Source organism: Nicotiana sylvestris, chromosome 12 (assembly GCF_000393655.2).
Source record: "Nicotiana sylvestris chromosome 12, ASM39365v2, whole genome shotgun sequence".
In the NCBI taxonomy this organism is placed as follows: domain Eukaryota; kingdom Viridiplantae; phylum Streptophyta; class Magnoliopsida; order Solanales; family Solanaceae; genus Nicotiana; species Nicotiana sylvestris.
This window is the reverse complement of record NC_091068.1, coordinates 143650535-143676066: the sequence shown is the minus strand read 5'-3', so window position 1 is coordinate 143676066 and position 25532 is coordinate 143650535. Positions and strand designations below refer to the sequence as shown.

General features: G+C 38.1%; 1 protein-coding gene across 1 annotated transcript; it reads right to left on the bottom strand.

The window, feature by feature from the left end:
• Window positions 1-120: 120 nt before the first annotated feature.
• Window positions 121-25508, bottom strand: LOC104216779 (THO complex subunit 4A-like). The gene is made up of 5 exons (XM_070165563.1): window positions 25187-25508; window positions 24931-25089; window positions 5957-6025; window positions 5674-5855; window positions 121-668 (listed from the first exon to the last, which is right to left on the bottom strand). The coding sequence occupies exons 1-5, from the start codon at window positions 25358-25360 to the stop codon at window positions 509-511; spliced, it is 744 nt and encodes a 247-aa protein (XP_070021664.1). The 5' UTR covers window positions 25361-25508; the 3' UTR covers window positions 121-508.
• Window positions 25509-25532: the final 24 nt, after the last annotated feature.

The following is a 25532-nucleotide window of genomic DNA, read 5'->3' as shown; positions in this document are numbered from 1 at the left end:
ATGTTCCTCATGGATTTAGGGTGTACTTGGTATAACAGAAATCCGACTTGCGGAAAACAATTTCCGAAAAACTATTTTCTTTCATGCCAAACATGCCCTTACAGCAAGTGTGGACGCATATTTTCACACCAACCATAATTTCACAGCATTTCCAGCGTCTGTTTCTGAAAGCAAGGAATTTCTCAACAATTTCTTGTTTACATAAAAACAAACAGAAGGCAAAGCAATGGCAGGAAAATACAGAGCGTGTACAAGGCAAGATTTCTATATCATCAAATGCTTAAAGCTGAAGAAAATGTGGCAATACTACCAAACACACTCTTAACATAGAAGTTATAAGATCGTCCAGTAGTATGTAGGCTCTACGCCTTTCAGTCTTTTCCCCAGAATCTTTTATCATCACACTTCTTCAAGAATTGTTTGTACCAATTCATGAATAGAATAACCTTCGATCCTGTGGATGGTGAACATGTTACAAGGGAAGTATCTCGTCAAGCATGTCAGAATGTCAGTTCGTCTCCATTGCTTCTGAATGATACTTTTCCAAGTCGGCATCAAGATCTTCTGCAGAAATGTTCTCACCACGACCTCTGCCCCTTCCACCCTCCTTTCTCATGCTCCCTCTACCACCTCGAGGAGGACGTCTAAATCCACCACCTCTTTGTTGACTGTCAAATTATTTCAAGATATAGTTACAAAATGCTGGTTAAGATAGAATACAATGTCCACATAAGAAAACAAGTAAAACTGAATAAAGAAGATCAAAAATAATATTATATCAAGCTAAAAGAAGCTTCAAAGATGGGCATATCCATCAGTGCCGCTTGACATGAAAATACCAACATTCTAAGATAATGACTACGTGACAAAAGAGCCAGCTTCTGCCACATCAAACTTTCTTTGCATAATGCTAAACAAAGAATTCTTTGCATTTCACTTTTGACCAAACCAAATACAGCAAATTACATAAAAACAGTAAGAGTGCAACAAGACTTTATCCTTCCCTCTTTCTTTCGAAAACACAAATTACATTTTTAGTACGAAACATTTCATTAGAGAAGCAGAAGCAATGAAAACTTCCGGTCAAAACCTGCAACAACCAACTCCACAACGTGAAGGCAAGGAAGATTGTAGAAATAGATGGGACTTTCTTAACACAATGTCATCCACAGTGACACAAATATCAGAAGCAGAATACTGAAATACCAACATATTTACAACTATAATTAGACTACAACTATCCTATATACAATAACTCTAACCTAAGCACTTCCAAGAATTTTACGAACTCTAAGCCCAGGTATTTGGTAGCTACATTGGATAATATCTTTGCATACTATCCCATAATGATAAAAGAGAGAGTCATTGTCTGCTTAAGTCCTTATACGATCTAGGGCAGTTCTCACCTCATGAGCTAGCTCTTGGGGTTGAGTTAAGCTGAGATCTATTTTCTTAACATAATCAGAGCCAAACCAATCTGAATTCTTGCTCCATCCAATGTTGGATCCCTATGTTATGTTGTTCAAGCTCCAAAAGGGCTGGTCCAAATGTCCCGTCCTGGGCACTTTGATAGGGGAAAGTGTTATGTGTCCCACACTGATTGAGGGAATGAGTTTTTTTTTTATGAAGTAAGGTATTTCATTAGAAAGGCATCAAGTAGATGCAATAGTTACAAAATCAGAAGACAAAAATACAGAAAAATAAGAGTTTGTAAGCCCCTTTAAGATGTGCTAAACTATAACTAAGGAGCTAACAAAGTCCAAAAGGTGATCAATGCTAATTACAGGGGTTAACTTCACCCAGCTAAAAAGGATAAGTAAACAATTAGCTTTAAGAGTGTGATTTGGAGTTGAGAGTCCATCAAAGCATCTTTGGTTTCTTTCATTCCACAAACTCCAACAAATAACTGCCGGAATCATTAACCAGATCTCCTTGATGGCCTTATCAACTTCCCAAAGACTCCAGCTTGTGTATGCCTCTCTAATATGCGATGGCATGACCCAGTTCAAGCCGAAAAGACAAAAAAACATGTTCCACACATCAGTGGCAACTGGGTAATGCAAGAGCAGGTGACTGACATTCTCTGAGCTTTCCTTACACATGTAGCATCTGTTGACCAGTTGGAAGCCTCTTCTATTGAGATTATCCTGTGTTAAGCAGGCTTCATATAGAGCAATCCAGCTGAAACAAATAACCTTGGTGGGTAGTTTGGTCTTCCATATAAGTCTCCATGGCCAAGGGTCTGCGTCAAATACCTGGTTCTGAGTACAGATGTGCTTATAGCATTCTTTCACCGTAAAGATGCCCTTGTTCCCCCACTTCATAGTGTCAGGTAGATTCTCATCGATGGTGAAGACCTCCACTCTGGCTAACATGTCCATCAAGCTGTCCATTTCCCAATCTTGTATAGATCTTCTGAGGTGCACATCCCAAATATTGCCCTGTTCTGGTCAATGGAGGAATCCTTATCAAGGGCAATCTGGTAAATGGTGGGGTATTCAAACATGAGTGGGGTGTTGCTCGTCCATTTGTCTTTCCAAAATTTGATATGTGCTCCATTCCCTGCTTTGTAGTGAACATTCTGGACAAAGTCCTGTCCAAGTTTGCTGATGTACTTCCATGGCCCAACCCCATAAGGTGCAATTGCAATTTTAGTGCTCCAATTATCTCTCTTCCCATGCTTGGCGTTGATTACCTCCTTCCAGAGGCTTGAATCACTTGTGCCATATCTCCATAGCCATTTCATTAGCAAGCTTTTGTTGTGGATGGTTAAGTCTCTGATACCCAGACCTCCTTTGAATTTTGGTTGCATGACCTTGTTCCAATTTATCAAGTGGAACTTATGAGAGCTGTTGTTCCCCTCCCATAAGAAATTCATCCTGATCTTGTCTAGTTGAGTTAGCACCTTTTTGGGAATAGGGAACAAAGACATGTGATATGTAGGGATACTATCGAGCACACTATTCATGAGAGTTAACCTACCACCCATTGATAGGTATTGCATCTGCCATGATACTAATCTCTTCTCAAATTTCTCAATGACTCCATTCCATACCTCGCAACTCTTGAATTTAGCCCCAAATGGGAGACCTAGGTAGGTCGTAGGAAGTGCTCCAATAGTACAGCCCATGATACTAGACAACTCCTCTAAGTTTGGCACATTGTTTACCGGATAGATGATGCTTTTCAACTTGTTGACATGTAGCCCTGATAAAGCCTCAAATAGCAGAAGAGTCAGATTCAAGTATAGAATTTGAGATCTTTCTGCCTCACAGAAGATCAAAGTATCATCGGCATACAGTAGATGTGATACTTTGACAGTGTTCTCAACATTTAAACCAACTCTGAAACCCTGAATCCATTGCATTTGTCTGGCCTTCTCCAACATTTTGCTCAGTCCCTCCATGGCTAGGATGAAAAGGAAAGGTGAGAGTGGATCTCCCTGCCTTATCCCTTTTTGCGGAGAGAAAAAACCCACAGGTCCTCTGTTAACAATAATTGAGTATTTCACTGTTGAAATACTAAATCTGATCCACTTGATCCACTTTTCCCCAAATCCCATCTTCCTTAAAATAGAGATAAGGTAAGAACCAATTAAATTGATCAAAGGCCTTCTCGATATCTAGTTTGCACATAACCCCAGGTTCACCGCTTTTAATCCTCCAGTCTAGTACCTCATTGGCAATGAGAGCTGCATCAGTTATTTGTCTGTGTTTAATGAAGGCATTCTGATGGTTGGAGACTAGCTTCCCAATTACCTTCTTCAGCCTTTCTGCTAGTATCTTTGTTGTAATCTTGTAAACACTTCCAATGAGACTAATTGGCCTATAGTCTCTGAGTTCAATTGCTCCTTTCTTTTTGGGGATCAGAGCGATGAAAGATGCATTACATGATCTCACCATGTAACACTGCTGGTGAAAGTGGTTGAGCGCCCCCATCACTTCTGGCTTGATAAAGTCCCATGTCTTTTGAAAAAAGGCCATAGTAAATCTATCTGGACCAGGTGCTTTATCTGGAGCGCATGACTGGACAACGGCATGTACTTCTTCTTCCTCAAAAGCTTTTTCTAACATCTCCCTGTCTTCACTCGATAATCTGGCTACATCATCAAAATTAGCACTGGGCCTCCAGGTTTCACTCTCAGTGTACCGGTTCTGGTAATAGTTCAAAATCTCTTCTTTGATCACTTCCTTATCATCTGTTATTTCATTATCCACTTTGAGCTTGTCAATATTGTTGTTCCTCCTGTGTGAGTTTGCAATTATTTGGAAGTATCTTGTGTTCCTATCTCCTTCTTTGAGCCACAAGCATCTTGATTGAGGGAATGAGTTTGTTGTCTTCTCATATAGTCTTGGGCAATCCTCAACTCATAAACTATTTTCGGGGTCAAGTTAGGCCCACGGTCTATGTTCTTAACGCATACGATGCATAAGGCTTGACTGCTCTTTTACCACCTATAGCAAGCATGGAAATTTGCCAACACTTTTCTAAATATTTCTCTGTCTAAATTGTTTCTCGTTGTTTGACCATACAGTCCCTGTATCTCAGGAAACAACTTTTGTCTGAAAAGGTATTAAATCATCTTAGACTTTCAAATTTGTAAGAAGTTTCAAGAAGCTTCTAAGATGAGGGAGGAAAGAAGAAACTGTAATTACATCAAAAAGAATACGCTATAGACAGTTGAAAGTAATGTCTAATAAATACAACCACCATGCATGCATTTATTGTGCATAAATATTTATCAGATAATACATCACATATATAAAAACAAAAAAGAGGTATAGAGGATAAAAGCATATTTCAGAATTTCCTTGTGTAAATTAAGAAGGATTCGATTTTTTTATATAATTTATGAGATGTCACCATGATGCCACGCCAATCAACATGTAGCACAAACAAAGTCAGATTTTCAAGATTAGAACATTGAGGGATCCTGAAAAGAGTGACTATTCTAACATTAATTGTCTACAATATTATATTGCTAGGGTTTTCTGGGACCACTGCCAAGAAATTGTGCAAACTTCAAGTAATCTTTTTCTTCCTCAGTTAAAAATGAAAATCTCATTGCAAACAGGAAAATAGCACCCGGCATTACACAGCAACCTAAGGAGTCAATTCATGCAAATGATCATTTTCTTCTTATTCTATAGGTAACCGTACAAGGAGTTATAATCATCAATACCAATAGATTTGCATCCCTCATTTAACTACAGCAATTCATTTTTGTTTTTCCGGACTCTCTTCCGCTTTGCATACTAAGTACTCCCTCCGTCCCACTTATGTCCTACTTATGTGAACGTGTTTGACTGACCACGGAGTTTAAGAAAGGCTTTTTAAAGTTGGGGTTAAAATATGCCATAGACATTTTTGTGGGTATAAAATCATGTCGCTTAAGGGTACATTGACAGTTTAAAGTTAAAATGTTTTCAAATATAGATAGGTGTTATTCTTTCTGGACAGACTAAAAAGAAAAGTGTGTCACATAAAATGGGACAGAGGGAGTAGTAAATTAAAATATTTGCTATAGCAAAATGTTGGCAGTTGGCTGTACTGGTTCCAAGCTGGGCTAAGCTCAACAACTTGAGTCCAAGGTGTGTGAATGTAATCTCAGAAATCTCATATAAATATTGGATGAAAAGTGTATAAGGATCCATATACAACAGAAAAAAATACCTTCTTGGAGCAGGATTTGGATTTCTGTACAGACGATTTCTAATTGGAGGAAGAGCAGGAGCACCAATGTTTGGTCCCGCAAACTCAATTTTCATGGGCTTTCCATCTAGCTGAACATTGTTATATTTCTTGATAGCTGCCTCTGCATCCCTTCGACGTGAAAAGATTACTTCCGCAGTTCCCTAGAAGAAAGAATTTTTTGTTACTATGGGGTTTTTGGAGACTCCTGAAAGCACCTTAATTTATGCCAAATTAACCCCCAAAAAAGTAGATATCCAGATACCTTTGATCTTCCACTTTTGTCATAATGAATTGAGTAACGCTTTATATCACCAGCTTCTGAGAAAAGCTCCTGAGAACACACAACAAGGCATTAGATTTCAAAGCTTTCATTCTTTTAGGTCTTTCCTCTGGGAAGGGGAGTTATAGCCCGAGAATTTCATTTGACAATCTCATGAATTAAAAAACAATTACTCCAAACTATAAAGGTCAAGAATAGGGTCTGTAACAACAAATCTTCGTGTCGAGAAAAAAAAAATTCAAGACTAGAAAATTGCATAACAAATGTAGTATTTGATTTCAATAAATGATGAGCATTACAATCTCTATAGTATTCCTTTGATTCTACAAGAATATAAACTATCTTGATGAGCTTGATTTTGATTTTGATCCAAGGGCTTGTAAAGCTTGGTCTTGAATCTTCTTCTTGAACTTGAATTTGGATTTGATCACAAACAAGTAATTTGATCTTGAACACCTTGGTATTTGATTTGCCTTCGTTCTTGATCTTGAACTTGTAGAGCTTTTGATCCACGAGCTCTCCGCTTGCTTGTTGTTCTCACTTATGGTCTTTTCTAGCTTTATGAAGGCCTCTATTTATAATTGTTTGGAGTGGTGTGGCACTACGATTTGATTCGTCCATTTGAACTGACCAATACCATCTAGACACTTGGCACAACTCTATTGGTTGTTGATTTGACTGGGTATGCCACCCTTTCTTGACACATGGTGTAATTTCATTGGCTCATTTATTTGGCTTGGATTGCCATATCACTTGACACATATCATGATTTCATTGACTCATTTATTTGGCTTGTATTGCCACATCACTAGACACATGGCATAAGCCTGGGCTTTAAGACTAGTCATTTAAACTTTGGGCTAGTAAAATGGGCTCATCTTTTGCAGCCCAAATTGGCCCAAATAAAATTAGACTTTAATTTATATCCATGATGGACTTAGATAATTAAATTTAATTTGGACTTGGTATTTCTCGAATTTAAGAACTTGTCCAAATTTAATATGGACTTTAATTCCATAAAAAATTTACATGTTTACAAATATCCCCCTACTTTAAGACTCGTCGAAAATGAAGACTAGACTTGAAGTACAAACGAAGATAACATATGTATTTGAAGCAATTGACACATGAGACAATTGTTCTCTTGGATCTTTTGGGCCTAGGGAGGACCGTTTATTATATTTAATAAATTTGATCCCCATCCATCAGAACGTGGAGCTTTTGCTTGGGCTCTTTTAGAGAATAACTAATTTGGGTCCATATAATTCTTTCTTTTTTTAAAGAATTAATGGTCCAACACATGGATAAATATAATTCACATAAGAAAGTGATATGATGATATCACTTCTTTTTGGATACGTCACTAGTAAATAAAGGATAACCACACTCCTTTGGGCCTTATCATCTTTTCTTCTCTTTCTTTATCTCCGGCAATCTTTTTGTCGGATTCTCCGGTATTATTATTTTTTCATGTATTTGGACTCTTTTTCAACTATGAGACTTGTGTTAGCTTCTTGAGTTCAAAGTAAATAATACTCTTACTTCCAGGAGTTACTCCTAATTGGAGATTTCACGACTTAAGTCAATCCTTTCCTAGTATAGAAAATAATTATTTTGTCATCTCCTATTTTTTTTAGAGATATCAAAGAATCCTATTTTGTAGAGCAGATAATAGCTATCCTAGACTCCTATTACACCAGGAGAGCTTGAGTATCTATATAAGAGGCAAATACATCAATAATTCATAGTATACCTCAAACTTTCTATTTTTTTTTTTTTTGGTCTTTCGGAAACAACTTCTCTACCTTCATTATGTAGGAGTAACGTCTGCGTACACTTTACTCTCCCCAGATCCCATTTGTGGGATTTCACTGGGCTTCTTGTTGTTGTTTTTCATCTTTTTCTTTCAAGTGCTGCAGTGATTCATGCTTTCCATCTTTGTGGGTATAGATTCTCTTCTTTGAGCAAAAGAAATTAATTATATTATAAAGGCGAAATGGCTTCCTAGCCACTTAAACTTGCATCAGTTTGTAAAGCCGATACATGAACTTGCACTTTTTTCATTTGAACACTCCAACTTGATGCAACAAAAACTAATAAACACATTTGACCGTTGACTATGCCTATGTGGAAGCGGCGCAGCTGACATGGCTAAATTGTGTGCATATCACGCTACAAAGGCGCGTGGGAGAGTAATTACTTTTATTAAAAAAGAAAAAGAAAAGAAAAAAGAAACCTTTCTCCTTCTTTTCTATTTTCCCCTCATGCTGTCTGACGAAGCATGTGTCAAGGTGGTTGGACGCACCTCATGGAGTCATCACAAAGAATAATGAGGCTGGTGATGATTAGGAGGAGGAAGAGGCCATTTTGAAGGTATTTTAACTTCCAGTCCGTAATTAGATCTTCAAGATTATTTCAGTCCGGATCCATCCTAAACCAAAGAGCATCGGGATCCCCTTTTGGAAATTAATTAGGAAATGACAACAGTCTTCCCTACCAAATCCAGAATGACCACCTGAGTTGCTGCTATTAGTACTGACGGCGTCGACGGACGGAAAACCTAACGGGTAGGCCTGAGATCGGTCAGGTTTGAAGAGGCCATAATTCCTGTCTGAGCTAGGACCAGGCTTGACGTTCTCGTTAAACAAGGCAAACACGTATATGTTCAAATCGGAGTTAGGCCTCATAGGCGTTCCCTTCTTCTGACCAATAAGCTTCATTAGAAATTGAAAAGCTGTTAGAAATTAGAAATTAGAAATTAGAAATTGAAAAGCTGTTAAAGCTTATTTCAGACCAGGTGTTTGATAAGTCGGTGTCGATTGGGCGACTCATCACTAACTACCAATTAGATGGTCGCGATAATGGTGATGAAGCTCTTGATTATGATGTTGGTGTAGCAGTTGAGTTTGAGGAGAATGAAGACGAAGAAGAAGATGAAAAGAGTGAGCTCGATGATGAAGAGGATGATGTTGGAAAAGAGATGAAAAGTAAAGGGCCCACAAATTGGGACCTTGAATATACAGGTGTTAACAAATGTGAATGAATGGATGACGTGGCTATATAAAATATTAAATTAAATCCATGTCAGCAGCAATTGAACAACACGCACCATCAAAAGTGATTATTAGTAGCCATTTTTTCAAGTAAAGGTGTTCAAATGGGAAACTCAAGAATTTATATATCGGCTTTACAAACTGATGCAAGTTTAAGTGGCCAGGAAGCCATTTCGCCTATTATAAGCTTTACACCTCATTCTTCATGCCTTTTTTAATGAATTTTGCTTTCACTTTCAGAGATGGCACGTAGAAGAATTCTTGGGTGTTGTTACCTTTACCATAAACTTGTTTTAAGGTTCTTTTTCAATAGCAAGTACAATGTCACTTTTTTGTACTATTCTTTTCTTTCTTTGCAAGAAATATTCACACGTGAAAGCATTCTTAAGCTTTGTTTCCTTTATCACAAACTTGCTTCAAGGTTCTTCTTTCTTTATGTCACTTTCAAGAGCAAGTACAATGTCACTTTTTTGTACTCTTCATTTCTTATGAGACATTCATACGTAAACTTTTCTTGAATTTTATTATTTTTGCCACAAACTTTATTTTCAATTTTTTTTCTTATGTCACTTGTATAAAAACACAATATGGCTCTTCCTTCATAGCATGACTTTTCCACTTTGTAATATCATGTAATTGAAAATCCTTTGTCCTTTCCTGGATTTATTTATTGTAAACTTTCATTTTTTCAAATGAAAGAACTAAACTTTTGTACTGATAGGGGAAAAATCCTTTTATTTTTCTCCCTTTTGGTCATGCAGATTCTTTTTCTTTGGAGATATCATGTCTTTGCAATTTATTTTTATTTTTTTTCAAAAAAATCGTGGCAAAACATATTCTCTTACAATCATGCTTGTTTTATTGCATACCATTGTGTGTGAGCTTATGAACTTTTTCTCAACTCTTAAAAGAAAATTGGTCCCTTCTTTCAATGATAGCAACTTCATTCTTTTCTCAATATAAACGAGACCATTGCTTTATTATGATGCACATATATCATATTTTGTGTTTGCTTCCATACTTTGCCCCTTTGTTTCTTTTTACTATTACTATCTCGAATACTCGTGTCATATATAGATGACTGGTTTTGGTTGTTAATTTAACTTGACTTTTGATTCTCCGCAGATACCCCGAAATGAAAAAAGTATAGTTGAGCAGTGTTGGTGTTCTTCATTTTGGACTTGAACAGGTAACTCATTTCATTTCACTATCTTGGACATTCTTTTTTTTATGCATGTAAAGTTCAAGAGAATAGCAAAATTTCATTCATGGTGGCAACAATATTACTTTATACAAGACGATGTCATTACTTTGAATAAGGCGAAGACTTTACACCGTCTCAAGTATAAGACTTTTTTTAGGCGGAGACTATTACACCGTCTAAGCTAAAGACTTTATTTTGTCTGAAGCGAAGATCATTACACCGTCTAAGCTGAAGATCTTATTTTATTTGAAGATTTGACTTTCTTCATCAGAGGCAAAGACCATTACACCGTCAAAGTCAAAGATCTTACTTTGTGTGACGAAAACAACTACACTATCTAAGCTATAACTTTATTCTGTCTGAAGCAAAAGATCATTACACCATCTAAGCTGAAGATCTTAATTTGTTTGAAGATTTGACTTTTACTTTATCTGAGGCAAAGACAAATACCGTCTAAACCAAAGATTTATTTTATCTGAGGTGAATATCATTACATTGCCTGACCCAAAACTTTTACTTTGTCTGCAGTAAAAACCATTACACCGTTTGAGCAAAAAATTTTACTTTGTCTGAAGCAAAGATCATTACACTATCTAAGCAGAAAACTTTATTTTGTTTGAAGATTTGACTTTACTTTATTTGACGCAAAGATCATTACACCGTCTAAGTCAAAGATTTTACTTAATCTGAGGCAAAGACTATTACACCATCCGAGCCAAAGATTTTATTTTGTCTGAAGCGAAAACTATTACACCGTCTAAGCTTTTGTGCGGTGTTAAGACCAGTACACTATCTAAGCTGAAGACTTTACTTTGTCGAGGCAAAGACCATTACACCGTCTCAGCCAAAGACTTTACTTGTCCAATAGAAAGACTATTACATCATTTTTGCTGAAGACTTTACTTTGTCGAAGTGAAGACAATTACACCGTCTAAGCCAAATACTTTACTTGTCCAATGCAAAGACTATTATACTGTTTAAGTTGAAGGCCTTATTTTATCCTATGTGAAGACCATTACACCGTCTAAGCTGAAGACTTTGCTCTGTCCAATGCGAAGGTCATTACACCGTCTAAGCCAAAGATTTCTCTTTACAAAAAAGACTGACCACCAAGGGTATCTCTTCAATTTTCAATCCCCAGAGGTAATTTTACCATCTCCTTTATATAAATATGTTTGTACCTTTTCTTTTATAGGTAGAAGCACGAATCAGCTTGAAAGACTCCATTTAGCAAAGAAAACCACTAGGGATATCAAAATAATCATCTACTTGAAGATGTTGCAGACTACATCGGAGGCTTCCATCAGAAAACTATGTTGAAGTTCCCAACTAAAGAATTAAAGGTCGCATCAATTTGAAGAATTAAAGACTATATTGGCAATATCTGCTTGGCTTTTACTTTAACATTTGGTGGCTTGGAAGAGTTTAACTTGCTTATTTCAACTTGACGGATTTGAAGACTTTTGACTTGAAAGTGTGGCAAACTCGAAGACTTCAACTTACAGACTTGGTGATTTAAAAGTCTCAACTTGCACTTGGTGGATTTGAAGACTTCGACCTGGAGACCCGGTAGATTTGAAGATTTCAGCTTGAAAACTAGCACTTTAAAGCTGATTCAACTTGAAGACTTTGCAAATTCGAAGGTCTCAAATCTAGTTAGCAGGTTTGAAGACTTCAACTTGAAGACTTAACGGTGTAATGGTCTTCACCAAATAGCCTGTTTGGCCAAGCTGGAAAAATCAGCTTATTTTGAGAAGTGTTTTTTTCAAAAGTGCTTTTCGAAAAAGTACTTTTGGAGAAAAGTAGTTTGTGTTTGGCTAATCAATTTGAAAAGCACTTTTGAACAATAATTTATGTTTGGCCAAGCTTTTCAAAAAGTGCTTTTAAGTGTCAAATTACAAATAATGAAGAGATTTGCTTAATAGATAATATTACAAAGTAGATAATAATTACAAATATTTATTATTAAAGATACTCCCACCGTTTCAATTTATGTGAATCTGTTTGACTGGGCACAGAGTTTAAGAAAAAAATGAAGACTTTGGAATTTGTGGTCCTAAACAAGTCAAAAAGGGGCTTAGATTATTTGTGTGGCTATAAAAGTTTCTCATTAAGGGTAGAATTGTAAGTTTAAGCTAAATTCTTTCCAAATTTAGAAAGGGGTCATTATTTTTGAACGTAAACTAGAAAGGAGGGAGTAATAATTAAGTTTTTTATTGTAATTAAGTAAAATATAAAAATAAAATTGAAAAGTACTTTATTCTTTCAAGATAATTTAAATATATCAAAAAATCATTCAATAAATATGAAAGTTCATCCCAAAAGTCATTTTATTACTTAATAGTTTAAACTAAGGTTATTTTGGTATATATAATATTTTGCAAAGGGTAGTTATTGGTAAGAAGAAAAGTCAAAATTGCTTCTGCTTATGCCTCTGGAGAGAAGCTATTTTTTTCTGCTTCTTCAAAACTGCTTCTAGTTCTAGCCAAAAGCACTTTTCCCCTAAAAAAGGGGCTTGGCCAACACCTCAAACCGAGTAAAAAAGAACTTTTTTGAAGAAAAAAATACTTTTGGCATGGTAGAAGCTTGGCTAAAAAGGCTACTAGACATAATAAATTTTTGAATCAGATGGTGTAATGCTCTTCACCTCAGACAAAATAAAATCTTTGGCTCAGATGATATAATGGTCTTTGCCTCAGATAAAGTAAAATCTTTAGCTTAGATGGTGTAATGATCTATGCCTCTGATAAAGTGAAGTCAAATCTTCAAACAAAAAAAAGTCTTCGGCTTAGACGGTGTAACGGTCTTCGCTTCAGACAAAGTAAAATTTTTTGCTCAGACAGTGTAATGGTCTTCGCCTCAGATAAAGTAAAGTCAAATCTTTAAATAGAATAAGATCTTTGGATCACACGGTGTCATGATCTTCACCTCAGACAAAGTAAATTTTTAGCTCAAACGGTGTAATGGTTTTCACCTCAGACAAAGTAAATTTTTAGCTCAAACTGTGTAATGATTTTCACCTCAAACAAAGTAAAATCTTTAGCAATAATCTTCGCCTCAGATAAAGTAAAGTCATATCTTCAAAAAAAAGATTTTTGGCTTAGACGGTGTAATAGTCTTCGCCTCAAATAAAGTAAAATTTCGGCTTAGACAATGTAATCGTCTTCGCCTCAGGAAAAAAATCTTCTACTTGAATAAAGTAATAACATCTTGTATAAAGTAATCATCTTTGCCTTGTTCAAGTAATAACATCTTGTATAAAGTAATATTTTGCAAACATGAGTAAAATTCCAGGCGGACAAACTTTAATCGCTTCAGATTTGCTACTCTCTTGAACTTTACAAGCATGGAATCCAAGATAGTGGAAAGAAATGAGTTACCTCCAAAGGCAGCTCGTCATCTGAGAAAGTGATCCTGTTTGCCTCGAATATCTTGTTGGCAATCTTCTCCGAATGGTTCACTGTGATCTTATCAGGGACATGAGCCTCGTTCAAAATCTTCATGAAGGCCCGGCGGTGCTCGTCTGAATGTATCAACAATGATAGAAGAGAAATCCGAGCGGGAGTCTTTCTCAATTGTTCCACTATGGAGTAATCCTGCACCTTCATTTTTCTGAAAAATTCTTCCGCCTCCTTCGGTGACTGGTTTCTCTTCTATCATTGTTGATACATTCAGACGAGCACCGCCAGGCCCTCATGAAGATTTTGAACGAGGCTCATGTCCCTGATAAGATCACAGTGAACCATTCGGAGAAGATTGCCAACAAGATATTCGAGGCAAACAGGATCACTTTCTCGGATGACGAGCTGCCTTTGGAGGGTACGGAACACAACCGGGCTATTTACCTCACAGTGAAATGCGAGGATTCCGTGATCATAGGGGTGCTAGTTGATAATGGGTCAGCAAATATTTGCCTTGATCCACAAGAACATTATATGTGTCTGAGGTTTTGACGGAGGGGGAAAAGATTCTGTTGGCGATATTGTGCTCGAACTGACAATAGGACCGGTTGAATTTACCATGGAGTTCCAGGTACTAGATGTGGCCGTCTCTTACAATCTGCGATTGGGTAGGCCCTGGATACATGTTGCCAAAGCAGTCCCGTCTTTTTTGCACCAGATGGTAAAATTTGAGTGGGACAGACAGGAAATCGTGGTGCATGGTGACGAGAACTTGTGTGCTTACAATGATACATCTGTCCCGTTTATTGAGGCTGAAGATGATAAGGGGCCTTGGTTTACCAAGTTTCCGAAACAGTGTCAGTTGAGAAGGTGCCGGAAGGGGAATGTATTCCAGGTCCAAAGCTAGCTTCTGCGACCATCATGGTAGCAAATGAAATATTGAAGAATGGTTTTGTGCCTGGCAAGGATCTGAGCGCATCTTTGCAAGGTATCGTGCAGCTAGTGTCTTTACGTGAAAAGCTAGAAAGTCGAAAAAGAAGGCATGGTCGCTCCCACGCCTCTCCAGGTCCTTCGTCAATTCAGGGATCGTGAAACGCCCCGTGTCAGTAGTTCCAAAGCATGTGGTCAATTTTGATGAAGAGCTGATTGAAAGGTTTCAGAGCCTATTTGGTGAGGTGAACATGGTGGAAATTGGGGAGGTTTCCAGCAAAGCTTATTGGGCCAAAAGTGAAGCTTAACAATTGGAATGCTACTCCTCTCCCTACTCGGAAGGAGTTTTGATAGTTTGCTTTGTTTTCCTTTCTGTTATCTGGATTATTCCAGGGTTGTAACCCAGATTTTTATTTTCTGCTTGTTTTGATGTACAAACCAATCTATCCTTTATTTTCAATGAAATGTAATTTCCCTTTTTCCATTACTCATGATAGTGTCATTTTTGTCTTTCTTTGTACAGTTCTTTTTATGCTGGTTTCAATGACATGACATGCATGAGGAATTTTCGGCCAAGTCTTAAAAGCCAATCTAACTCTGAAATAATAATCCAAGAAATAGAGTGTGATGATGAAACAGGGGTACCTATCAAACCCACCTGTGTTGGTCCCGCCGGAACCTGGGAGACCTTTAATTCTCTATTTGACAGTCCTGGATAATTCACTCGGTTGTGCGTTAGGTCAACACGACATCACTGGCAAGAAGGAGCAAGCCATCTATTATCTCAGCAAGAAGTTCACATCCTATGAGGTTAAGTATACTCCCTTTGAAAGGGCATGTTGTGCCCTGACTTGGGTGGCACAAAAGTTGAAGCATTATCTGTCGTCTTACACTACTTACCTCATTTCTCGCCTGGATCCTTTAAAGTATATCTTTCATAAGCCTATGCCCACAGGAAGACTCGCAAAGTGGCAGATGTTGCTCACAGAGTTTGACATCATCTATGTGACTCGAACCGCGATGAAAGCCCAAGCATTGGCCGATAATTTGGCCGAGAACCCGGTGGATGAAGAGTATGAGCCATTCAAGACTTATTTTCCTGATGAAGAGGTGATGCATATTGACAAAGTGGAGCAGGATGAAAAGCCAGGCTGGAAACTTTTCTTCGATGGAGCTGCTAACATGAAAGGTGTCGGAATAGGGGCTGTGCTCATTTCTGGAACAGGGCACCACTACCCTGTTACAGCCCAGCTTCGTTTCTATTGTACCAACAACATGGCTGAGTACGAGGCATGCATTCTGGGATTGAGGTTAGCTGTAGACATGGGAATCCAGGAAGTCTTGGTTTTGGGAGATTCGGATCTGTTGGTGCACCAGATTCAGGGAGAATGGGAGACACGGGATTTAAAGCTCATACTGTATCGACAATGTTTGCATGATCTTTGTCAACGATTCAGATTAGTAGAGTTCAGGCATATCCCTAGGATCCATAATGAGGTTGTCGACGCCTTGGCTACCCTAGCGTCAATGTTACATCATCCGGATAAGGCTTATGTTGACCCTCTGCATATTCAAGTTCGTGATCAGCATGCCTATTGTAATGTGGTTGAGGAGGAACTTGATGGTGAACTTTGGTTCCATGATATTCGGGAATACATCAAAATGGGGGTCTATCCGGTACAGACCACGTGTGATCAAAAGAGAACGATTCGACGCTTGGCTAATGGATTTTTCTTGAGCGGGGGAGTCTTGTCTAAGAGAACTCCAGATCTTGGATTGCTGAGGTGCATAGATGCTAAACAAGCTTCGATCATCATGCCCGAAGTTCATTCCGGAATTTGCGGGCCGCATACGAGCGGATATGTTTTGGCAAAGAAAATTCTTCGAGCAGGGTATTATTGGCTCACCATGGAACAAGATTGCATCAGCTTTGTACGCAAATGTCATCAATGACAGGTACACGGTGATCTAATTCATTCTCCGCCATCTGAGTTGCATACAATGTCCGCACCTTGGCCCTTTGTCGCTTGGGGCATGGATGTCATTGGACCAATTGAGCCAACAACATCGAACGGGCACAGATTTATTCTGGTGGCCATCGATTATTTCACTAAGTGGGTTGAAGCTATGACTTTCAAATCTGTCACCAAGAAGGCAGTGGCAGAACCATGCAAACCTCATTTGCCAGTTCGGAATCCCCAAGGTAATCATCTCGGACAATGGTGCTAATCTTAACAGCCATTTGATGAAAGAAGTATGCCAACAGTTCAAGATTATGCATCGAAATTCCACTCCGTATCGCCCCAAGGCAAATAGAGTTGTTGAGGCAGCTAACAAGAACATAAAGAAGATACTTCGAAATATGGTGCAAGGTTCTAGGCAATGGCATGAAAAGTTGCCTTTTACTTTGCTGGGTTACCGCATTACTGTTCGCACTTCAGTAGGTGCAACTCCTTATTTGCTGGTATATGGTACTGAAGCAGTTACACCCGCGGAAGTCGAAATTTCATCCCTTCGGATTGTTGCTGAAGCTGAAATTGACGATGACGAGTGGGTCAAAACCCGTTTGGAGCAGTTACGTCTGATCGATGAGAAAAAGTTTCTTTTGTTTTATTTGTTTTGTCACAATATCAGGCGCCCACCGGGAGAAGGGAATTCATTTTAAGTTTAAGTTGCAGGCGCCCACCTGGAAAACAAGGAAATTTATTTCAAATTTTAAGTCACAGCATCAGTCGCCCACCTGGAGAACAAGGGAATTGATTTCAAATTTTAAGGTCAGCATCAGGCGCCCACCCGGAGAACAAGAAAATTCATTTCAAGTTTAAGTTGCAAACGCCCACCTGGAGAACAAGGGAATTCATTTCAAGTCTTAGCATCAGGCGCCCACCTGGAAAACAAGGGAATTCATTTCAAGTTTAAGCATCAGGCGCCCAGGGGAATTCATTTCAAGTTTTAGCATTAGGCGCCTACCTAGAAAACAAGGGAATTCATTTCAAGTTTAAGTTGCAGACCCCACCTGGAGAACAAGGAAATTCATTTCAAGTCTTAGCATCAGGCGCCCACCTGGGAAACAAGGGAATTCATTTCAAGTTTAAGTTGCAAGCGCCCACCTGGAGAACAAGGGAATTCATTTCAATTCTTAGCATCAGGCGCCCACCTGGAAAACAAGGGAATTCATTTCAAGTTTAAGTTGTAGGCGCCCACCTGGAGAACAGGGGAATTCATTTCAAGTCTTAGCATCAGGCACCCGCCTGGAAAACAAGAGAATTCATTTCAAGTTTAAGCATCAAGCGCCCACCGGAAGAACAAGGGAATTTATTTCGAATCTTAAGTTAGCATCAGGTGCCCACCTGGAGAACAAGAGAATTCATTTCGAATTTAGGTCGCAGGCGCCCACCTGGAGAACAACGGAATTCGTTTCAAGTTGCAGGCGCCCACCTGGAAAACAAGAGAATTTGTTTCGAATTTTAAGTCAGCATCAGGCACCCACCTAGAAAACAAGGGAATTCATTTCAAGTTCAAGTTGCAGATGCCCACCTGGAAAACAGTGGAATTTATTTCGAATCTTAAGTCAGCATCAGGCGCCCACCCGGAGAACAAAGGAATTCGTTTCAAGTTCAAGTTGCAGGCGCCCACTTGGAAAACAAGGGAATTCATTTCGAATTTTAAGTTAGCATCAGGCGCCCAGTTAGAGAACAAGGGAATTCATTTCAAGTTTAAGTTGCAGGCGTCCACCTGGAAAACAAGGGAATTTATTTCGAATCTTAAGTCAGCATCAGGCGCCCACCTCGAGAAGGGAATTCATTTCAAGTTTAAGTTGCAGGCGCCCACCTGGAGAACGAGGGAATACATATCAGAGTTAAGCCTCAGACAACAGCAGGAACCCGCCTGAAGAATTAGGTCAATTCAAGTTAGGAATAACAGAAGCTCACCTCGAGAGTGCGAGTCAATAGTTCGAGATGCACGGCAGAACTGCAGGAGTTTCAAGATCAAGTTTGAAAACAGTTCGAGATGCACGGCAAAACTGCAGGAGTTTCAAGATCAAGTTTGAAGACATATAGATAGGAATCTTGTAACTCATAGATCATAGATTTGCCTAGCTTTTTTTCATTTTGGTTTCGGTGTAATAAGGAGTTCAGCAAGCAGTAGCAGCGGCAGCAGCCGTGAAATCACAGTTTCCCGGTAGTCCCAGCTACCAAAAACTTCCAGAACTACACTGACATGATTCCTTTATAGCCAAGGATATGTAGGCAGCCTCGGAAGCAAGGTTCGGTCAAACTTTTCAAAAATGCTTCCCACGGAGTATCCAAACGAGCAAAAATCGCTCGTATTCGCTCACTTTATCTTTGCCCGAAAACTCTTCGTGTTTCCGAGCAAAGAGGGGCAGCTGTGAGCACATGATTTTTGCCCAACCCAAAATACTCCTACAAAATCACAAAATAGATTTTGTAGTTTATTTTAATTTTTATAGAATTTTTAGGAATATTTGTTTAATTATAGGCATTTTAGGTGCATTTTTGCATACATTAAAAGCATAGAAAATACCCAAAAAATTATATATTCGAGTTTCATGCATTGCATTCTTAGTTTGGTAGTTGCACTTTAGTTTAATTGTTAATTAATCGCGTAAACAAAACAAAAATCAAAAAATATACTTTGTTCCATTTTTTTTAGTTTTAGTTTTAGTATTTTTCTTTTTGATTTTGCACCGGGTGTTCAAGTCTTTCGAGCCCCGACTAATCCCGGGGGTGCACAGGCCCTCGGCAAGGAGTTTTCCGCAAGTGCACCACGGTTAATTCAGGTTTTACCCAGTCCGATGGCCCTCAGAAATTGTTTGCACCCAGTGGGTTTCGAACTTGAGACCTTGAAAGGGAGCAAACCCCAAGGCCTATTATTCTTTCATTAGTTCTAGTATTTTTCTTTCATTAGTTCTAAAATCAATTAATTATTTTAGTATTAGAATTACCTAATTAAGTCAATTTCATTAATAGGTCTTGTTTAGGATTTAATTTAGGGTCTATTAAATTTATTAGTGATTGGTAATTAGTATTAATATTAATTAGTATTAAATTTAAGTCAAATAAATAAGGAGAAGAGAAGGCCTGTTTGGATTCGTTTAGGCCAAATCGTTCCGGGCCCAAGTTTTCCCCCAAATCAACCCAACCCAAATTCCACACCCAGTCCATCCCTCCCCACTTAACCAAACGGTGTCATTTCGCATTCATCAATCCCAGCCGTTGATCACCACTGATCTAACGGTTGGGAACACAATTCCCCCTTCCCTTATATATGTCGGAGAGACCCCCCCCCCAATACCCTAGAAAGCCCTTCATCCTCCCCCCCGGTCTCTAACCTGTAAACCCTAGCCGCCGCCCACCGGAAATCGTTTCACGGTGGCGGCCGATCTCCAAACCCACCCAAATTCACACCCCATAACCTCCACACCCCCTTAAACTCAAATCCCTTATTGATTTCTCCAAACAACCCCACAAAATCCCGGAATTCCAAATCTAAGAGGAGGTCAGTTTGTTCAAAAAGCTCTCAAGTTTGCTATTTCCTCAGTGTTCGAGTTCAAAAGCTTGTTCTCTGATGCCTTCTCATTTGAAAAAATGAGAGTTTACAATAAATAAAGCCAACAAAGGACAAGAACTTTTCAATCACATGACATTACAAAGTGGAAAAGTCATACTAAGAATTGCAGAGAAGTATTAATCGCCTTCTAAGAATACCACAAAGGAATCAAAGATATCATAAAAGAGAAGTAAGCTTACTACCTTGAACTATGAACTAGTAAAGGTTGAAAGATAAATCTCAAAGCACAAGTAACAAAAGTTCAAAGGAACTCTCAAAGTATGATATACTTAATCAATAATGTAGTGTCTTATGAATGAGAAGAACTCCCTATTTATAGGAGTACTAAGGCATAAAAGTCCTAAAAATTAGGTAGGGTGGTTGCTAGGGCATACAAAGTCATTACAATTAGGTAGGGTGGTTGCTTAAGAGTAAGAAAAGTCATTAAAATTAGGTGGGGGCGGCCAAGATCCTTTGGGGCAGATTTGGGTCTTAAAACAATTAGTTTGGGCCATTGGTTTGGACTTCAATTGGGCTCTCTTTGGACCTCTTTTAAGCTCATTTTGAGCCCATTTGGTGGATTTCAAGGACTGATTTGGGTGACCCAATCTTCCTTCTCTTGGACTTCAATTTGAGCCACCAAATAATTGTAAAACTTAGACAATTCTTCTCCGTTGGGCTTGAGCTCTTCCTCTATAGTTAGAATCTTCTTTATTTGTCATTGAAGTCCAGCAACCTTAGTCTGCAATTCTTTAGCTTGAGATCTTGTAAATGGCCTTCTTGGAGCTTCCAAGTTCAAAGTTCAAAGGAGAATAGTTGCTTCCAAGTTCAAAGGAGCTCTCAAAGGAAAAAGAAAAGAAAGGAGGCGAAGAATTGGAAAAAAGGAGAGATGGCCGAGAGAAAGAGAGAGAAGGCAGCATTTATCTCTCAACCTTTACTAGTTCATAGTTCAAGTTAGTAAGATTACTTCTCTTTTATGATATCTTTGATTTCTTTATGGTATTCTTAGAAGGCGATTAATATTAGTTATTAATTGTTGTCTCAAGTTACTCATAAAGCGGTCAAGATCCGAATCTATTGTTTTGATTTGCTTTTTAAGTAAAGGCGTTTGATTTCTTCCATAAATTAAGACGTTGTTACTTTGATCTTGTCAAGACTATAGAACTTGCGTTCTTGGAAGTTCTTGGAATTCTTTCCTTGAATTTTTCCCATATCCTTTATTTTCATCTTTTTAATTCGAGTTGTTCAATTCCTGTTGTTATTGCTTCCGCATTTACTTCTCAAATTCTTACTCTAATTTGGATTCCCGACCTAGTTGTTATCAATGATAGCATCACTGATAAGGATAGAGTTTTGGAAGCTCCAAGAAGGCCATTTACAAGATCTCAAGCTAAAGAATTGCACACTAAGGTTGCTGGACTTCAATGGCAAATAAAGAAGCTTCTAACTATAGAGGAAGAACTCAAGCCCAAAGGAGAAGAATTGTCTAAGTTTTACAATTATTTGGTGGCTCAAATTGAAGTCCAAGAAAAGGAAGATTGGGTCACCCAAATCAGCCCTTGAAGTCCACCAAATAGGCTCAAAATGAGCTTAAAAGAGGTCCAAAAGGAGGTGTTACAAAAGGAGCCCAATTGAAGTCCAAACCAATGGCCCAAACTAGTTGTTTTAAGGCCCAAATCTGCCACAAAGTGTCTTGGCCGCCCCCACCTAGTTTTAATGACTTTTCTTACTCTTTAACAACCACCCTACCTAATTGTAATGACTTTGTATGCCTTAGCAACCACCCTACCTAATTTTGAGGACTTTTATGCCTTAGTACTCCTATAAATAGGGAGTTCTTCTCATTCATAAGACACTATATTATTGATTAAGTATATCATACTTTGAGAGTTCCTTTGAACTTTTGTTACTTGTGCTTTGAGATTTATCTTTCAACCTTTACTAGTTCATAGTTCAAGTTAGTAAGATTACTTCTCTTTTATGATATCGTTGATTCCTTTATGGTATTCTAGAAGGCGATTAATACTAGTTATTAATTGTTGTCTCAAGTTACTCGTAAAGCGGTCAAGATCCGAATCTATTGTTTTGATTTGCTTTTTAAGTAAAGGCGTTTGATTTCTTCCATAAATCAAGACGTTTTTACTTTGATCTTGTCAAGGCTATAGAACTTGCGTTCTTGGAAGTTCTTGGAATTCTTTTCTTGAATTTTTCCCATATTCTTTATTTTCATCTCTTTAATTCTAGTTGTTCAATTCCTTGTTGTTATTGCATCCGCATTTACTTCTCAAATTCTTACTCTAATTTGGATTCCCGAACTAGTTGTTATCACATTACAAAGTGGAAAAGCCATATTGTACTTCTTTTTAAGTGACATAAGGAGAAAAAAAAACTTAAAAATAAAGTTTGTGGCAAAAACAACAAAATTCAAGGAAACTTTTTACCTATGAATGTCTTCTAAGAGGTAAAGAGTACAAAAAAGTGACATTGTACTTGCTCTTGAAAGTGACATAAAAAAAGAAGAAAAAAAAAGAATATAAAAGCAAGTTTGTGATAAGGGAAATAAAGCCCAAGAATGCTTTCACGTGTGAATATTTCTTGTAAAGAAAGAAGTGAATAGTACAAAAAAGTAACATTGTATTTGCTCTTGAAAGTGACAAAAAGAAAGAAGAAGGAAAACAAGAACCTTAAAGCAAGTTTGTGATAAAGGAAACAAAGGCCAAGAATGCTTTCACCTGTGATATTTCTTGCAAAGAAAGAAGTGAATAGTACAAAGAAAAAAAGGTGACATGGTACTTCTTTTTGAAAGTGACGTAAAGAATGTGAAATAAGGAACAAAAGCTCAAAGCAAGTTTGAAGGCAACAAATTGAAGAGTTCTTCTACGTATTATAATTCAAAAGAGAAAAGTCATATGAGACAAAAGAAGAATCAAGAGGCCTGCGACAGAAAAGCTAATAAAGTAATTCTACTTGTTCAAAGAACAGGACCTGCAAACCACGAAAATGAGAATGTTACAATCTCTATAGTATTGCTCTGATTCTTCAAGAATGTAAACTATCTTGATGAACTTGACTTTGACTTTGATTCAAAGGCAAGTAAAGCTTGGTCTTAAATCTCTGTCTTGAACTCGAATTTAGATTTGATTTACTCTTCACATGTGCTATGATGGCCTTCGCGAACAAGTAATTCTCTCCCACGAGCAAGTAACTTGATCTTAAATGCCTTGGTATTTTATTTGCTTTCGCTCCTGATCTCGAACTTGAGCTCGTAGCTTGAGCACTTAACTTGTAGCTTGTAGAGAATCTGCGGCCTTTGATCTACGAGCTCTCAGCTCGCTTCTTATTCTTAATTCCGGTGTCTTCTAGCTTTATGAAGACCTCTATTTATAGTTGTAGGGAGTGGTTTGGCTCCGCGATTTGATTGGTCTGTTTGAACTGACCAATGCCATCTAGACACTTAACACAACTCTATTGGTTGTTGGTTTGACTTGGTATGCCACCCTTTCTTGACACATGGCTTGATTTCATTAGCTTATTTATTTGGCTGGGATTGCCACGTCACTTGACACGTGTCATAATTTCTTCATTGGCTCATTTATTTGGCTTGGATTGCCACAACACTTGACCCATGGCATGAACCTGGGCTTTAAGACTAGTCACTTGGACTTTAGGCTAGTAAAATGGGCTAATCTTTTGCAGTCCAACAAAATGATTTGGCCCAAATAAAATTAGACTTAAATTTAGAGCCATGATGGACTTAGATAATTAAATTAAATTTGGATCATGTATTTCTCGAATCTAGGAACTTGTCCAAATTTAACATGGACTTTAATTCCATAACAATTTACATGTTTATAGGGTCACCAACGAAACTCAACCAAACACTAAACTATTACTCGACAGAAATATAAGACAAAAGGGTACTCATTTGATCATTTTTAATATCTTCCATCAATTTAACAATAACTAGATGTATATATCTATAATGCTATAACCTATTAAAAATTATTTGTTTTCATAAATCTTTCTTCTATACTATAACACAACAACAATAACTACTACTACTAATACTATTACTACAACTCAATCCCAAACAAGTTGGAATCCGTGGCATGCCCAATAATGATGATGACAATAACCTATTAGAAGAATATATCCTTTTTTACATTTTATAGTATTTTTCTTTTACTTTGCTTCTCCTTTTGTGAATTATATAGCTTTTTACTTAAGGTCACTGATATTGCCATGAATGAAAGCTAACTAGATAACTTGGTGCAAGTGCACCGCATTTGGTTGTTGCTAACTCTTGTCATTGAATCACCATATTTAACATCATTTTGGCAACTAATTCCGAAGTAATGATGTACTCCCTCCAATTCCAAATATTAGTCATTTTGGCAAACCGAAGTTGTTTCAAATATTGGACATTTAGAAACAAGAAGTAACTTTTACTTTCTTCCAAATTATACTTAACTGCTCCAGTTAGTGGGGTGGACCACTAATTAACTGAGGCACTTAGCGAGAGATAAAGGGTAGTTGACACAAATGTTCTTAGTAAGGCTATTAAATGTCTTTCTTAAGGGGTGTGCAGAAACCTTAAAGGATTAGTAATTTACAGGGTGGGGTTATAGCCCGTTTATTTATTATAGGGAGGTAATGTCAATACAAGAGTTTAGCCAACTATCACTGGGCTATTTGATGTTTAAACTTCCTGATGCTAGTATACAGCAACAGCACAACTAATGAAGTACTCTTACTTAAACTAAGAGGCCCTAGAAAGAGTAAAGCATGAAATATAACCTTGATATCTTCATTTGAAACCCCATAATCCAAGTTTGAAATGAGGAGCTTGATACCGGTCTCAATCCCCGATATCCCACCGGCTCCACGGGCAGCTGGATACGCCGGGGCATGCTCTGCAAACATGTCGTGGTCCCATGTACTCTCCGGTGCGTGAACCTGTGGAAATCATTTCGACTATTTTAACCTAAATTCACAAGAAACAAAATTACAAATGGATGTAATGTAAGAGGCAGTAACGGAGATTAATTCAGACCGGTCCGGAGGAATATGGAGCGGAACGGTTGGCGGCACGGTTAGGGAAGCGACGCCTTGGACCGGGGCCTCCGGATCCGGATCCAGATCCGGATGTTCTTGGTCTAGGGTTCCGACTGCTGGAACTTTTGTTCCTTTTGATTAAATCGTCGAGGGATACATCGAGATTTGACATTTTGATGAACCCTACACCAAATTGTATGAAAATTGAGATTTGGACGAGCGAGTACTGAGCTGAGCTAAAGGGTTTTGAAGTTGGGGGAAAGGGTTTTAGAGCTAAGGATTGGGGAGAAACGATCTCCACTTAAGCTGTGGACTAGGGTAAGGATGCTTACGCTAAAGTACTA

Bases quoted from the DNA above. Each gene is read 5' to 3' on its own strand.
- LOC104216779 (XM_070165563.1), bottom strand. From the start codon at position 25,360: ATGTCAAATCTCGATGTATCCCTCGACGATTTAATCAAAAGGAACAAA. The intron at 6,026-24,930 runs GTTATATTTCAT...GTGTGTTCTCAG, and splicing joins TTTCAAATGAAGATATCAAG to GAGCTTTTCTCAGAAGCTGG. The intron at 669-5,673 runs GTATTTTTTTCT...ATAATTTGACAG, and splicing joins CCAAATCCTGCTCCAAGAAG to TCAACAAAGAGGTGGTGGAT.